Source organism: Echiichthys vipera, assembly GCF_963691815.1.
Source record: "Echiichthys vipera genome assembly, chromosome: 16".
NCBI lineage: Eukaryota > Metazoa > Chordata > Actinopteri > Perciformes > Trachinidae > Echiichthys > Echiichthys vipera.
Genome location: NC_139841.1, coordinates 26,942,160 through 26,959,279, shown reverse-complemented (window position 1 = coordinate 26,959,279; position 17,120 = coordinate 26,942,160). Strand labels below are relative to the sequence as shown.

The 17,120-nt window shown below is 46.4% G+C and overlaps 1 protein-coding gene across 1 annotated transcript in view; it reads right to left on the bottom strand.

Annotated features, from left to right (window-relative positions):
- Nucleotides 1–2,099: 2,099 nt before the first annotated feature.
- The window catches only part of LOC310958884 (zinc finger SWIM domain-containing protein 6-like), a 51,103-nt gene continuing 36,082 nt past the window's right edge, over nucleotides 2,100–17,120 (bottom strand). Inside the window, exons 8-14 of the mRNA XM_083930034.1 lie at nucleotides 15,561–15,713; nucleotides 13,039–13,299; nucleotides 11,956–12,091; nucleotides 9,258–9,415; nucleotides 7,505–7,668; nucleotides 6,512–6,593; nucleotides 2,100–4,364 (exon numbers count right to left, since the gene is read on the bottom strand). Coding sequence (XP_083786160.1) covers nucleotides 3,502–4,364; nucleotides 6,512–6,593; nucleotides 7,505–7,668; nucleotides 9,258–9,415; nucleotides 11,956–12,091; nucleotides 13,039–13,299; nucleotides 15,561–15,713 — 1,817 coding nt within the window. The 3' untranslated portion in view covers nucleotides 2,100–3,501. The remainder of the gene's footprint in view (nucleotides 4,365–6,511; nucleotides 6,594–7,504; nucleotides 7,669–9,257; nucleotides 9,416–11,955; nucleotides 12,092–13,038; nucleotides 13,300–15,560; nucleotides 15,714–17,120) is intronic.

Below are 17,120 nucleotides of genomic sequence, written 5' to 3'. Positions count from 1 at the left end.
TCTGACTTTTTTTTAAATAAAAAAATTCTGCCATGCCTGCTTTCACTGATTCAAACATTTTATGGACTTATTGTGACTTTTTCCCTTTAAAAAAAACTTTTTCACTTAAAAAAAACTTTTTCCTTTTAAAAAAAACTTTTTCACTTAAAAAACTTTTTCACTTAAAAAAAACTTTTTCACTTAAAAAAAAAACTTTTTCACCTAAAAAAAAACTTTTTCACTTAAAAAAAAAATTTTTTCACTTAAAAAAAAAACTTTTTCACTTAAAAAAAACCTTTTTCACCTAAAAAAAAACTTTTTCACTTAAAAAAAAACTTTTTCACTTAAAAAAAACTTTTTCACTTAAAAAAAACTTTTTCACTTAAAAAAAACTTTTTCACTTTAAAAAAAACTTTTTCCCTTAAAAAAAACTTTTTCACTTAAAAAAAAAACTTTTTCACTTAAAAAAAAACTTTTTCCCTTTTCCAAAATTTTCACTTTTTTTTCAAATTTGCACTTTTTAATTTTCTTTTAAATTTTTCACTTTTTCGAAAATTTTTCACTTTTTTTGCGCAAATCTTTTACTTTTTATAACCTTTTCACTTTTTTTTACAACTTTTCACTCTAAAAAAAACCTTTTTGTCACTTTCAACTTTTTACTTTTTAAAACTTCACTTTCCCTGACTTTTTTACTTTTTACTCTAAAAAACCTTTTTCAATTTTGGAACTTTTTGTATTTTGTTGGGGGATCGGTGCCTTGCTCAACAGCACCTCAGCAGTGCCCAGGAGATGAGCTGGCACCTCTCCAGCTGCCAGTCCACTCTCCATTTATGGTCCGCACAGGGACTTGAACCAGCAACCCTCCAGTTCCCAGCCAAGTCACCTATGGACTGAGCTACTGCTGCACCTATTTATCCTGCCTATTTTATGCCTTTATCTTTCCGACAGTATTTTCTGACTTTTCTTGACTTTTTTTAGATAAAATTCTGCCATGCCTGCTTTAAACAGGCTGTCCTTTCACTGATTCAAGCATTTATGGACTTTTTCCATCACACTGAGCTACGGCTGTTTCTGAAACGCCACCCTGTGACTGTGATTTATGACTGACACTCATTCTTGTGTCGTAGAAGAAGAACACAGACATCATCCTCTCAAAAAAACGAGTTTAATCAAAGAAAATGTCGATTCATTAACAAGTTTATAAAACAGTGATTTAGTTACATAAATAAATCAGTGTATCAAATCTTAGTTTCAACTTCATGAGCGCGTTGAGACGGTCGTACAATCATTTACCTAACGTAATAAATAAAAGGAGAGCATATTTCTAAACAAGAGGGACGTACGAACAGGAGACGACACGTAAAAAAAACAGATGCAACGGAGCTTTTAAAGCACGGCTAAAGAATTAGACGCTAAAATCAAACAGTCGTGTTGGCGTGTGAGGAAGGTTTGGTAGTTAGAAGTCCCATTTGGTTATTTTAAAGCATTAAGACAAGGCAAGAAAGAAGGCTTTTCTTGTGTGAGGACTTCTAGAGAGAGAGAAATGAATTCAAAGAGGAGGAGAAATGTAAAAAAACACCAACAGAGAAGAGTAACGCTCTGTCCCGCGCGACGTCAGGGCGGTGGAAGAAGAGGCGTGGGCGTCAAACAGAGCTTTTTGTGACACCAAGGCAGATTTCACTCCAGTGTTGCAGCTGTGTGTCGCCGCTGCGTCGCCTCCACAGTGGCGTCTTTCTCTTCACTCCCACGATCCTCAATACACGCCTGTGTGAGGGAGAATACGCGCTTCGCATGTCCGCTTCCTGTCTGGGTTTCTGCAGGTCATTACATGTACGCAGAGCCCAAAACCAGCAGCTGTACGTCTGCGTCGAACCGCCCCCTGATGTGATGCAACATTTTTGAAGTCCTTCTGATATGTTTTTATTTTATATTTCGTTTGTTTCATCTCGTCTTCAGCCTCTTATCCGGGGTCGGGTCGCGGGGGCAGCAGCTCCAGCAGGGGACCCCAAACTTCCCTTTCCCGGGCCACATTAACCAGCTCTAACTGGGGGATCCTGAGGTGTTCCCAGGCCAGTGTGGAGATCTAATCTCTCCACCTGGTCCTGGGTCTTCCCCGAGGCCTCCTCCCAGCTGGACGTGCCTGGAACACCTCCCTAGGGAGGCGCCCAGGGTTCATCCTTACCAGATGATCCTGAACCACCTCAACTGGCTCCTTTCAACACAAAGGAGCAGCGGCTCTACTCCGAGTTCCTCACGGATGCTGAACTTCTCCCCCTCTCTCTAAGGGAGACTCCAGACCCCCTCCTGAGGAAACACATTTCACACGCTTGGACCCACGACCTGGTTCTTTGGGTCCTGACCTGGACCTGGTTCTTTGGGTCCTGACCCAGCTTTCATGACCACAGGTGAGGGTAGGAACCAGGACTGAGCGGTAGATCCAGAGCTTTGCGGTAGAGCGACTGCTGCTCCGATTCTCCGGCCAAACTCACGCTCCATCGTCCTCCTGAGGAAACACATTTCGGCAAAAAACCCCCCAAAAAGTACTGCAACTTCAAGTATTGTGCCTTACATAGAATCTTCTGTCATAAATTAGTTAACATATACACTTTTTTTTTCAATATTCAGACATAAACTTTCATATTTACAGGACGATAAAATGCTTTTTTGTTTTCGTTTGTTGTTGTTTTTTAAGAGAAATCCCTGAGAGTGTTTGTTGACGGCTTCCACGAGACGAGTTTGCGTTATCCCGCGCGCACGTGTGTGTGTGTGTGTGTGTGTGTGTGAGACAGTAAAATCAGCGCACTGAATGTTTAGGACGACACTGCAAAGCCAAAACAATCAGCCCGACGATGAAAAAACAACATTTCCAACCCAGTAAATTGAATCCCGAGTGTGAACTTCTTCTTCTTCTCGTCACAGATCGGATGCGCGGACTCGGGGGAGGAGGGGGAGTAAAGCTGGATCCTTTTCAAAAAGAGGTACTCGTCACTTCAGATGGATGTTCTCCATTTGGTTTAAAGCCATTTGTCTTCTTTGAGGCTGTTGAACGTGCGCTGAGGGGGAGTAGGAGGAGTGCAAGGTGGACATTCAGCCACTGGACAGATACAGTTTAATATACTCAGTGTAAAACTCGTACTCTCTCGCTTTCACGCGTATATAAAGGGAAACACACACAAAATCGACTCTTTCCGCAAACGTAACGGGTCTTTGTACACATTAATACCGGCTGTTGCTTCCGTGGTTTACAGTGTTTGTTGTTTTCAGTTTCAAACTTCGTCATTTTAAGGAGAAAATTACCCTTAAACGTATTTCCTGTCGTCCCGGGACGCCCCCGTTAAGTCCGCGCTGCTGCTGCTGCTCAACGAATGTGACTTTTTCCACGCCACAGTCTTAAATCGTGTCCGTTATCGCGTGTCGCCGAGCAGTGGCAGCGAATCCTCGGGACAAGATTTGGGTGAATGTTGCTTTAGGAGGGTTTTCAAGTTAGAAAGGATGTAAAAAAACAAAGAAAAGGTCGTTTGATCAACCGAATCTCTCTCGAACGAGCATCATGAGTTTCTTCTTGCCCTTGTAGATCTGCTTCAGGTTGTCTATGAACTGCGTGAACTGCACGTGTCCGTCGTGCGCCATCAGGAACGTCTCCCTGGCTTTACTGAGGAACTCGATGAACTCGCTGTAGTGGCGCGGGCTGATGTGCGTCAGCCGAGAGTGCGTGGTGTTGATGTAGGCGCCGATCGTGGCGTCCAGCAGCTGCCTGAGCGGCGCCTTGTCCAGAGGCATCAGCTTCCCGGAGTTCCTGCGGCTGTGCAGCGCCACCATGCCCGGCGTCGTCAACGTGCACCGCCGCAAAATGTCCGACAAGACGGTGGCGCACTTCACGCTTTTCACCACCAGGGGGATGACGGAGGCCAGTTCGTTTTTCCCCAGCGAGTGGCTGAGCGCACACGCCCACAGCACGTCGTTGATCGCCGGGTGCGTGTCTTGGTTGTAGCTGAGGTTTAGGTGAGTCATGGCTAACGTCGCTAGTTTGTACGCTCTCATGGGGTAACCGCGGTGCTCCATGTAGCGCGCTATCGTAAACAGCTGCGTGTAGTTCATTCCCGTGGCGGCTGCGTCCAGTACAATCTGATAAGCCGTCTCGAAGGCAATGTGGTCCTTCTCGCAGAGCGTCAGAGCTGAGAGGGCGCAGTTTTGGGGGTCCTTCATGGCACACTGCAGGGCGAGGGTGCGGGCGGAGTTGGCGAGGTTCTCCTGCTGATGGCAGTCCAGGTGCAAGCGCACGATGGTGCTGTTGGACATGACGGTGCTCGCCACGACGCTGGTGGCTTCGGTCGGGGTGAAGAGGGTGAACCAGCTCTGCATGATGCTGTCCAGCGCAAACACACCTGAACAGAGAGGAGAGGAGAGGAAATGTCAGGTTTGGCGTTCCCCAAGGCTCAATCCTAGGTCCCATTGTTTTTTTTACTGCACTTAAATCAGATGAAAACACCATTTTTACATTTCTGAAAACATAAAACTTCAAAAACAGCTCATATTTCATAAGTTTCACCCTCCTGTCGCCCTCAAATTTGACTAAAACCATTTATTCTTGGGGTCAATTTGACCGTTAAACATCTCTAAAATGATCATAATCAATGTGTGACTCAAGTGAAGTCGGGTACTTTATGTTTTTATTTAACAGAATGAAAAATATCACTGATGTTAAACTGCATGGAGGGATTTCTGTGTGTGTGTTTTAAAGTAAGTGTGTTATTTTAAGTGCTATTTTGTGTTATTTGTAACATCTGGAATGAAAGTAACGTCCGTTATCAAGGACAGCAGCATGAATTTGACCTCATGTAATATTTGAATATTAAAATAAACAATAATAATAATGATTAAATCATCCAGATTATCAAACTGACCCAAAGGAACACCGATGCCACAAGTACAAATATATATAATCATGATAATTTAAGGTTTTTTATGAGTTTTCCCCATAAAATGAGGAAAAGTCATAAATATAAAGCAAAAAAACAAAAAAGACGTCGTTATTTAGAGATTTTAAACATTAAATGGGGTCAAATTGACCCTTAGGAGAACAGGAGGGTTAAGTTATCAGTTATCAGATGTTCCTAAAACATGAGGAAATTACACATTAGCAGGTTTGGATTGAGTAAAAAAACTACATATAATTTAGTTTGATCCCACATCTTTCTGTTTTAGTTACATTTTTTTTTTTTATTTCACTTTTTTAAATTTTTTTAATTTTTCACATTTTTAACTTTTCACTTTTTCACTTTTTCAACTTTTCACTTTTTCAAATTTTCACTTTTTCAAATTTTCAACTTTTCACTTTTTCAATTTTTTCAATTTTTCAAATTTTCAACTTTTCACTTTTTCAAATTTTCAACTTTTCACTTTTTCAAATTTTCACTTTTTCAACTTTTCACTTTTTCAAATTTTCACTTTTTCAACTTTTTACTTTTTCAAATTTTCAAATTTTCAACTTTCAACTTTTCACTTTTTCAATTTTTTTCACTTTTTAAAAAAACTTTTCACTTAAATTTTTTTTTTCCCCTTTTTCAACTCTTCACTTTTTAAAAACTAAAGTAATTTTCCCTCTGGGCTGAAATAAAGTATAATTAAATGATGATTAAAGAACTTCAGTAGCCGCTGCTTCAGGAAATTAAACATAAATTAGACTTTTATCGACTTAATTTGATTTTTTTCAGCAAATTACACAATGACTGTTATAGAGAAGCTCTGCTGTGACTGATTTTAGCCTTTTTTGGACATATTACATTTTTTCAACACACTATATTATGACTTTTTTTAGTGTTTCCAAAAAATAAGCCCAAAAGAAAGTCATAAAAAAGTTAAAAAGTGACATTTTAAACTTGAAACTACATATCAGTGAATCATATTTTACAGATTTAGGTCAGAAGAGCAAACGTTAGAATGTTTTTGACAGGATTTGTTGACACTAACAATCTAAAACATCACCTATTTCATCCTTTAAACACATTATTCAACATAAAATACATAAAAAAATAATAATTATTGACTGAAAAAAGACGCTAATGCAACTTTAAGCCTCTGAAGACGTTAAAATCTGACTAAAAGTTACAAAAACTACCATTAAAAACGACGTCACCCGTCTGAAAATGACCTTTTTACCTCCCAATAGGATATTCTGTGTCTAAGGCTGTGACGTCATGTGGCTTGGCCCCGCTCGACATCACCCACTGGCGTGTCGACAATGGGTCCTTTCAGACTCCGCGCACACAAACAGGGACTCCTTGTCGCTGCTTTTACGTTCGCTAAGAGGAGGAGGAGGAGGAGGAGGAGGGTGTTTCCCCCTACAGAGCGTGCTCCCTCTGGACTCGACTTCCTGTCCGCTTCAGGGAAATTCAGCCTCTGGGGTTCAGGGTTCGAGTCCAAACGGCCGCAATCTTCCATAATTACTATCCTGCCGCTCGCTCCTTCCCTCAACCACTTTAAAAGTCTTGCGTCTGTTTATAAGCTGCAAGGTTTTAACAAACACACTCACCGGCTTCAGTGGCACAGGTCACCAGCCATCGCACCATCTCTCTCCTCCGCCAGTTCAGCGTGGACAACGTCATCCTCATCACCTGTGAGGGAAAACGAGATTAGCTCTGAGGGCGCACTCACACTGTCCTTCCGCACCGTGTCAAAACAGGTTTTTCAGGTAAAGCCTAGTGCGTTTGACCAGTGTGAGTGCAACCACTCCGCGTATAACTGCGGACAGCTGGCCGTCCACGGCCCGTTTGGGAGAGGTGGGCTTTAGAAGAGCACGTTTGCACGTGTACAAGCACGAGCGTGCGCACGTGTACGAGCACGAGGCCTACGGCGGATCTGAGGTCATTTCCTGTGCGCCTGTTGGGACGTAGAAAAAAGAAGGAGGGACCATGCGCGGACATTTCAAACAATGGCGGTGAAAGGTTCACGTTGGTGTGATGCGGAGGTGGAGTGTTTACTGCAGATTTGGTCGATGAAAAGATTCAAAAACAGTCGACAAGACGCACAAAAACTCAGAGGTCTACGGAAAGATCTGGAAACAAAGCCACGCATCGCCATGACGTCATCAATGCGTGTGACGTGTTACGGCGTGATGACGTATAGGCAGCAAGAAGCATTCTCCGAGGCCCAGGTAGTGTGAGTACAAACGGGCCTGGAGGGGGGGACAAGGACCCTAAAGCACGGGGCACGGGACGGACGCACAGTGGGAGGGCGCCCTGAATCTGTACGGCGGGGGAGTCGAACCGATCCAGTAAAGGGGCAAGAACACACCTGATCCAACAGACCGACTGTGTGAAGGCAGTTCAGGTGTGTTCTTGCATGGTTGGAATGAAAACCTGCAGCCATGACGCCCCTTTACTGGATCGGTTCGACACACGTGCTGTGTGGCATTAACGGTGTTTCTCTCCTAGTGTGTGTGTGCATGTGTGTGTGTGTGTGTGTGTGTGTGTGTGTGTGTGTGTGTGTGTGTGCGTGCGTGTGTGCGTGTGTGTGTGTTGTTTACCTGAAGACCCAGCTCCAGGGAGACTTTGAGCAGCGTGATGTCCGGCAGGCTGTCCATGAGGGTGGCGATCTTGAAGGCGTCCTGGGCCAGTTTGAAGATGTGGGACGAGGAGTGGATGTTCTTCTGGATGGACTCTAACACTGTTTCCAGCTTACGAGCGTCGCCTGGCAACACAACACGACACAACAGAGTTAAATTCACCTTCCAACCGAGGTGAATGTAAGCCAACACACCTGCTAACGTCAGATTAGCAGAAGCAACATGTTGTCCCCAGTAGACTTTGCACGTGACTCGTTGTGAACGGCCTCTGAACTGCGTCTGAACCTTCTCTGCAGCGTTTCACTCGACAGACGACACAATAGTGTGCGTTCTGCTTAACCATCTTTCTCCAGCGTGCACAGCTGGTTTCCAAAGTGTTTTAGTAAACAGAAGTTTGGTGTAAAGTCTCCCAAATAAAAACAACATATACAGAAAAGTATGTTAATGTGTCAATGTTCTGTTTTTGAGTGTGCAAATGCTTCGATGCCCCGAGCAGTTGGGGATTCGGTGCCTTGCTCAACAGCACTGAAGGCTGTACCCAGGAGATGAACTGCCACCTCTCGAGGCACCAGTCCACACTCCATTGATGGTCCACAACGAGACTTGAACCAGCGACCCTACGGTTCCCAACCAACTCATCTATGGACTGAGCTACTGCCGCCCCTAACAGATCTTACGTCACATCCGTAGTGATCAAAGTGTTTGAGCAGACGGACGTTTGTGACACAGTCAGGGACTAACTAAGTAGACTATAATACATAATTAGGTGTATTTTTGCATGCACTATGGGTCAATATGAGAGTACCGCCAAGAAATGGCAACTGCTTAACTGCAATTTCAGCATAAAAATGAACTTTAATAATGGGTTAATCCATTCATCTGGCTCTGTGTCGTGGTTAAGTGATTGATAAATTCTTGTGGATGGTAAATGGACTTATAAAGCGCCTTTCTAGTCTTCTGACCACTCAAGGAGCTGTCACAGTCTCAGTCACATTCACCCATTCACAAACAGACCATCTCATCTGACCATTCACACCACATTCACACACCCATGCGCAGCACGGGGACCAATTCAGGGTTCAGTTCCCAAGGACACTTTGACATGTGGACCGGGGGAGGTGGGGATCGAACCACCAATCTCTCAATCAAGGACAACAGACTCTGCCACTGATCTACAGCTACCGCCCAACCATGCTCAATAAATAACTGCATTGTCGCCACTTTTTTAACTTTGAAAAAGGTGTGACTTGCATTTATGCTGCATTAAAAATGTCTCACAAGGCCGTCGTGGTTCCTCTCGGCTCACCGCTACTTAAACACGCTGTGTGAATTCTGCTTTTTAACCCCTGAGAGTGTGTTTGTTCGGAACAGCTACGAACACCTTTGGCCGTTTCAATCGTACGATTGTCTCATCTCATCTCATCTTCAGCCTCTTATCCGGGGTCGGGTCTCGGGGGCAGCAGCTTTAGCAGGGGACCCCAAACTTCCCTTTCCCGGGCCACATTAACCAGCTCTAACTGGGGGATCCTGAGGCGTTCCCAGGCCAGTGTGGAGATCTAATCTCTCCACCTGGTCCTGGGTCTTCCCCGAGGCCTCCTCCCAGCTAGTGGTTTGGGCATCTAGTAAGTATGCCCCCAGGGCGCCTCCCTAGGGAGGTGTTCCAGGCATATATAATAGAAATGCACGTCTGAACCTTAAAGAGTGAGGTGCGTACCTTTAGCAGCGGTGAGCATGGTGGAGGCCAGTTCACACTGTTGGGTCTCGATGTGGCTGAGCGTGAACCAGCGCGGGAGGCGGTTGGGCACCACTGACACTATGTGATGAGGCCGAGACAAGTCGCCGGAGGGGGACGTGGACTCCAGGACGGGCAACCTGAGCACAGAGAAGAATAAACGGTATTAGGACGAACACAGGAACATTTCACGGAGACGTTGTCAGAGGTTCCTTTTGTAGAGTCGATCGATAGTTTTCCTTTGAGGTGGATCTTTGCCTCGGGCTGTGAGCGCGGAGAATACACACTCCTGTGAGCGCGGAGAGTACACACTCCTGTGAGCGTGGAGAGTACACACTCCTGTGAGCGCGGAGCATACACACTCCTGTGAGCGTGGAGAATACACACTCCTGTGAGCGTGGAGCATACACACTCCTGTGAGCGTGGAGAATACACACTCCTGTGAGCGCGGAGAATACACACTCCTGTAAGCGCGGAGCATACACACTCCTGTGAACGCGGAGCATACACACTCCTGTGAGCGTGGAGAATACACACTCCTGTGAGCGCGGAGAATACACACTCCTGTAAGCGCGGAGCATACACACTCCTGTGAGCGTGGAGAGTACACACTCCTGTGAGCGCGGAGAATACACACACCTGTGAACGCGGAGCATACACACTCCTGTGAGCGCGGAGCATACACACTCCTGTGAACGCGGAGCATACACACTCTTGTGAGCGCGGAGAATACACACTCCTGTGAGCGCGGAGCATACACACTCCTGTGAGCGCGGAGAATACACACTCCTGTGAGCGCGGAGAATACACACTCCTGTGAGCGCGGAGAATACACACTCCTGTGAGCGCGGAGAATACACACTCCTGTGAGCGCGGAGCATACACACTCCTGTGAGCGCGGAGAATACACACTCCTGTGAGCGCGGAGCATACACACTCCTGTGAGCGCGGAGAATACACACTCCTGTGAGCGCGGAGCATACACACTCCTGTGAACGCGGAGCATACACACTCCTGTGAGCGCGGAGAATACACACTCCTGTGAGCGCGGAGCATACACACTCCTGTGAGCGCGGAGCATACACACTCCTGTGAGCGCGGAGAATACACACTCCTGTGAGCGCGGAGAATACACACTCCTGTGAGCGCGGAGCATACACACTCCTGTGAGCGCGGAGCATACACACTCCTGTGAGCGCGGAGCATACACACTCCTGTGAGTGCGGAGAATACGCACTCCTGTGAGCGCGGAGAATACGCACTCCTGTGAGCGCGGAGAATACACACTCCTGTGAACGCGGAGAATACACACTCCTGTGAGTGCGGAGAATACACACTCCTGTGAACGCGGAGAATACACACTCCTGTGAACGCGGAGAATACACACTCCTGTGAGCGCGGAGCATACACACTCCTGTGAGCGCGGAGCATACACACTCCTGTGAGCGCGGAGCATACACACTCCTGTGAACGCGGAGAATACACACTCCTGTGAGCGCGGAGAATACCCACTCCTGTGAGCGCGGAGCATACACACTCCTGTGAACATGGAGAATACACACTCCTGTAAGCGCGGAGCATACACACTCCTGTGAGCGCGGAGCATACACACTCCTGTGAGCGCGGAGAAGAAGTTAGAGATACAAACACGCTCCTGTGAGACGCTCGTACAGCTGCTGTGAGAGCTCCTCTCTGCAGTCAAATATCCCTCCTTTGTCGTTCACGTCTAATTAAAAACATGTACAGATTTACACATCACAGCGGTGTAACGTGGGAGACAGGATGTAACGTTTGGTAACAGCCGTCGAGGTCAGGGAGGAACCAACAGCGCGTATTTATAATTTACACGTTCTTCATAAAACTGGTTTTCAGCAGCGTTGAATTATTTAGTGAATATTCCAGAAAAAGGAGGTTTTTGTCATTAAACAGTGTCCCAGAAAGATCGGCCTCTGTCTCCGTCTCACTCACACACACATACACACACTCACTCACTCACTCACTCACTCACACACACACACACACACTCACTCACTCACTCACTCACTCTCGCACGCACGCGGGCACGCACACTCAAACACACACTCACGCACGCACACTCTCTCACTCACTCTCTCACTCACACGGACCCAGGGAGACGTGACGCAGCAGAGCAGGACGTAAAAGAAGTCACGCACTCACTCACGCACTCACACACTCACTCACTCACTCACATACTCACTCACTCACTCACTCACTCACTCACTCACACACACACTCACTCACTCACTCACATACTCACACACTCACTCACACACTCACTCACTCACTCACGCACACACTCACTCACGCACACACTCACTCACTCACATACTCACTCACTCACTCACTCACTCACTCACTCACTCACACACTCACGCACACACTCACTCACGCACACACTCACTCACACACACACACACACACACACACACTCACACACTCACTCACACACTCGCACGCACGCACTCACTTACTCACTCACTCGCACTCACGCACGCACGCACACTCACTCACTCACTCACTCTGACACTCACTCACTCACTCACTCAATCACTCACTCACACACATACTCACTCTGACACACACTCACTCACTCACTCACTCACTCACTCACTCACACACGCATGCACTCACTCACTAACGGACGAAGGCTTCCACTCACCGCATGGCCCTCAGTGCAAGTTTGTACGCCAGGTCGGCGTCATGAGGTAGCAGCGAGGCGAAGAGATACTTGGCAAACGTGTGCATGGGGACGCTTTCTCTGTAGAGCAGCTCCCCCAGACCACTGTAAGGACCAGCTGGAGGACACACAACAACAACAAGGTCAACAACAACAACAACAACAGCAACAACAACAACAACAAGGTCAACAACAACAACAACATCAACAACGTCGTCAACAACAGCAGGGGTCAGTTTGAGAGAGAGGCATCAACGCACAAACACAAACGACTGCGCGGCGACGCTGTGTCTGACAGGTTTGATGCCGCTGATTTAAAAACACACACACTGATGGTCACTTTGTTAGGGCGCCCTCCCACTGTGCCTCCGTCCCGTGCCCCGTGCTTTAGGGTCCTTGTCCCCCCCTCCAGGCCCGTTTGTACTCACACTACCTGGGCCTCGGAGAATGCTTCTTGCTGCCTATACGTCATCACGCCGTAACACGTCACACACATTGATGACGTCATGGCGATGCGTGGCTTTGTTTCCAGATCTTTCCGTAGACCTCGGAGTTTTTGTGCGTCTTGTCGACTGTTTTTGAATCTTTTCATCGACCAAATCTGCAGTAAACACTCCACCTCCGCATCACACCAACGTGAACCTTTCGCCGCCATTGTTTGAAATGTCCGCGTATGGTCCCTCCTTCTTTTCTCTACGTCCCAACAGGCGCACAGGAAATGACCTCAGAACCGCCGTAGGCCTCGTGCTCGTACACGTGCGCACGCTCGTGCTCGTACACGTGCAAACATTCTTTACTAAAGCCCACCACTCCCAAACGGGCCGTGGACGGCAAGCGTACTGCTCCTAGACACGGTACGGTTGCACTCAAACTGGTCAAAGGAACCAGACTTTAGCCGTGGAACGTGCTCGGGCAAGGTACGGAGGCACAGTGGGAGTGCGCCCTTACTCAAAGTTCCCAGACCAACAGTGCAAAACCCCAAATATATTAAATTTAATATCATGAGACGTAAAAAAGCAGTAAATCCTCCACGAGCACACAATCAGCGTCTGAGTCTTTGCTCACCCTCCAGCAGGAAAGCCGCTTGTTTCCTGAAGATCTTCACCGACGTGTCGTCTAAATCCACTTCCTGCAGCCGGGCCAACAGCTGCTCTTCGTTGCGACACACTTTCTCCTGAGCGTAGAGGCCGTCCGGCATCACCCTCTGCTGCCCGAGGCCGATCAGGGCCGTCTCCACAGCCAGCGACACGAACGACTCGCCCTCCTCCAGGAAACGCTGCGCCGGGAACAGAGGATGCTCCGTCCTCTTACCTGAACCCAGAGAGCCTGAGGGGGGGGGGGGGGGGGGGGGGCAGAGAGAGGCATGACTTAGTACTGAGACGTCTTTAAAGATGGGAGGGACACTTGTAATGATGCATTTAACAGTTTTGATCATGTGTGGAGAACAAGGATGTGGCCGAAACAGCGAGAAACGCACACGACACGCACGAACAGACGGATTCATGAACAACCAGAGTCTCAACTCTTCAAACTGGAAATCTCACGTCATCAAACGTGTTTTAGAGTGAACTCAGGTTTTAACCGTCCCCCTGTGTTGATTACAGCTAATGTATTTAATGTTATGTGGTCTTTTGGTGTGGTGGTTAGCACTGTCGCCTCACAGCAAGAGGGTTACAGGTTCGAATCCCGTCTGGGGCCTTGAAAAAAAGTCATCATATGTATAAAAAATTAGTAGCATGCCCAAAAGTCATAGTGTTAAAAAATAATAATAATATTAAAGTTAAGTATAGCATTTCCAAAAAAAAAGTCATGTAAAAAAAAATTTAAATAAAGAAAAGCATCTCTAAAAAAATCACAATATATATGTAATATGCAAAAAAAGAATAATAATAATAAAAAAGTTAAGTATAACATGTCAGAAACACAGTCAGAATAAGTAAATAATTAAATAATAATAATAATAATAATAATAATAATAATAATAAAGTATTACATGTCAGAGACACAGTCAGAATTAGTAAATAAATAATAATAATAATAAAAAAAAATAATAAAGTATAACATGTCAGAGACACAGTCAGAATAAGTAAATTAAAAAAAAAAAATAATAATAATAATAAAAATAAAAACAGTCAGAAATGTAAAAAATCTTCCAGACTGAATTAAAAAACAAGAAAATACAGAAAAATCATCTTTAGAAACATAAAAAACATCAAATCAGAGTTCTGCTGACGGGGTCGTCGGGGTGAACCTGGTCCTGATTCTCTTGTGGCGTGTTCTCGGCACTAAAAGGGAAAAGAGTTCACCCCCGGGCCGCGGTTCGAGCCCGGTATCGATAAATCTATTGATGTATTGGTTCGTCCTGGTGTTCTTCCTCTGCAGAGCGTGTTTCCTCCTGAGGACGGTGATCATGTGTTTTAACGGCTTAATGATGTCGTGGCAGACTTCAGCGTTCATCCCAGGAGGGTTAACGGTCCCTAATGAGCACACACACACACACACACACACACACACACACGCACACACGCACACACACACAAAGCTGGCAGCCTTAATTGAAAACTTTCTCCCTGCAGTGGCTTCGTCACGTCGCCACATTTTCGCGGAGACACGAACGGCTTTCCTTCTAAACGTCGCCGTCGTCTTCTGGCTGCAGCGGCGGCGGCGGCGTGTTGAGACCCGTCTCGCCGAGCGCCCTGCATAATTAATGCGTTTTAATTGGAGTGTTTTTCCTGCCGCATTACTTATTCATGAGCTGCTATTGGGAGGACGACTGCGGGCCAATCGGCACGTCTGTGTCACGGCTGCTGATTGCAACCTGAGGGCCTGCGGCTCTGACAGGAGGACGCAATCACTGCAGTGTAAATGTTAGACGCACACACACACACACACACACACACACACACACACACACACACACACACACGGGGACAAGGGTGTGCGTTTGTGTACTTTAAGCACATTCGCCGTAGTGCCATTTCCAGGTTCTTCAGACCCACTGCACTTCGTCCCAGAGGGAAATATTGTAGTTTTGACTCCGCGGTTGAAGCATTTAGATTCAGAGTTTACGTTACAGCACGGGTTTTTGGTTTGTGGACGTGTGCAAACATCGCAGCGCCGACCTTTTCAAGAAGGCGGTTAAAGTAATGAAAGAGGGAGGGAGGCTGCGTCTGCACGGCCATTTTTAAAAATCATATTTTTGTTGGTGTTGGGTTCATTGATGACTCTTAAATCACCCGTAGGTGTGAATGGTTGTCTGTCTCTGTTCGTCTCTATGTGTCCTGTGATAGACTGGCGTCCTGTCGAGGGTGGACCCCGCCTCACGCCCGATGTCAGCTGGGATCGGCTCCAGCCCCCCACGACCCCGACAGGGACAAGAGGTTTAAGATGAATGAATGGATGGATGGATCTTCATTAGCCATGTAAACAGGTAACTAGGTTTTTGGGGTGTGTGCGTGTAAACGCCGTAAACGTCATTGTCGCTCCAGTATGAATCTAATAACATGCTGTCAATATGTGTAATGAACTATTTGTGCGTTGTTGTGTTGGTGCTTTAAATAAAAACGTTGTGAGTGCTGTGTTTGTACCTGAGAAGTCGAGCTGCGCGGCGGTGGCGGCCCCGTCCTCGCCGCCCCGGCCCGTCTCCATGAGGGTGCTGAACAGCGTGCCGATGGGGTCCAGAGGGTGGCCCACCCAACCCTCCAGGTTGGTGATGGATGTGATGCCTTTATGGAGCAGCTCTGCACAAGCATCAAACACACGCTGTTAATTACATATTCACGTTTTTCGTTTAGATATCTGGAAGAGCTCCGTCGTAGAGCGGTCACGTCATAGTTTAGCTGCTTTCTACGAGATGAACTCACAGAAGACGTTGTGCGTGAAGACCTGATTTAATATCATAGAAGATAAAACCTCGTCCACCACTGGGGGACAAAGTCAGACTCATTCATGTCTCATCAGTGCATGTTACTAATTCAACTTCTTCCCCGGAGTTGTTAGTGCTTTGTCGTCTCTCAGGTCTCTGCTGATGGTGGCGCCGCCTGCTGCAGTGGTCCTGCATGACGCTTCCTGCTACTGTTATAACTAACTTTGTGTCTTTGTCTCTCTTTGTCTGTCTTTGTCTCTCTCTGTCTGTCTTTGTCTCTCTCTGTCTGTCTTTGTCTCTCTCTGTATGTCTTTGTCTCTCTCTGTCTGTCTTTGTGTCTCTCTGTCTGTCTTTGTCTCTCTCTGTCTGTCTTTGTGTCTCTCTGTCTGTCTTTGTGTCTGTCTGTCTTTGTCTCGCTCTGTCTGTCTTTGTCTCTCTCTGTCTGTCTTTGTCTCTCTCTGTCGGTCTTTGTCTCTCTCTGTCTGTCTTTGTGTCTGTCTGTCTTTGTCTCTCTTTCTGTCTTTGTGTCTCTCTCTCTTTGTCTCTCTCTGTCCGTCTTTGTCTCTGTCTTTGGTCCCTTTGTCTGTCTCTGTCTGTCTTTGTGTCTTTGTCTCCCCGTCTGTCTTTGTGTCTCTCTGTCTGTCTTTGTCTCTCGCTGCCTGTCTGTGTCTCTCTCTGTCTGTCTTTGTCTCTCTCTGTCTGTCCTTGTCTCTCTCTGTCTGTCTTTGTCTCTCTCTGTCTGTCTTTGTTTCTCTCTGTCTGTCTTTGTTTCTCTCTGTCTGTCTTTGTGTCTGTCTGTCTTTGTCTCTCTCTGTCTGTCTTTGTGTCTCTTTGTCTCTCTCTGTGTCTCTCTCTGTCTGTCTTTGTCTCTCTCTGTCTGTCTTTGTCTCTGTCTGTCTGTCTTTGTCTCTCTCTGTCTGTCTTTGTGTCTCTCTGTCTGTCTTTGTCTCTCTCTGTCTGTCTTTGTCTCTCTCTGTCTGTCTTTGTCTCTTTGTCTCTCTGTCTGTCTTTGTGTCTGTCTGTGTCTTTGTCTCTTTTTCTCTTGTCTGTCTTTGTCTCTCTCTGTCTGTCTTTGTCTGTCTCTCTGTCTGTCTTTGTCTCTCTCTGTCTGTCTTTGTCTCTCTGTCTCTCGTCTGTCTTTGTCTCTCTCTGTCTGTCTTTGTCTCTCTGTCTCTCGTCTGTCTTTGTCTCTCTCTGTCTGTCTTTGTCTCTCTGTCTCTCGTCTGTCTTTGTCTCTCTCTGTCTGTCTTGTTGAATTGAACTGAATTGAATTGAATCATAA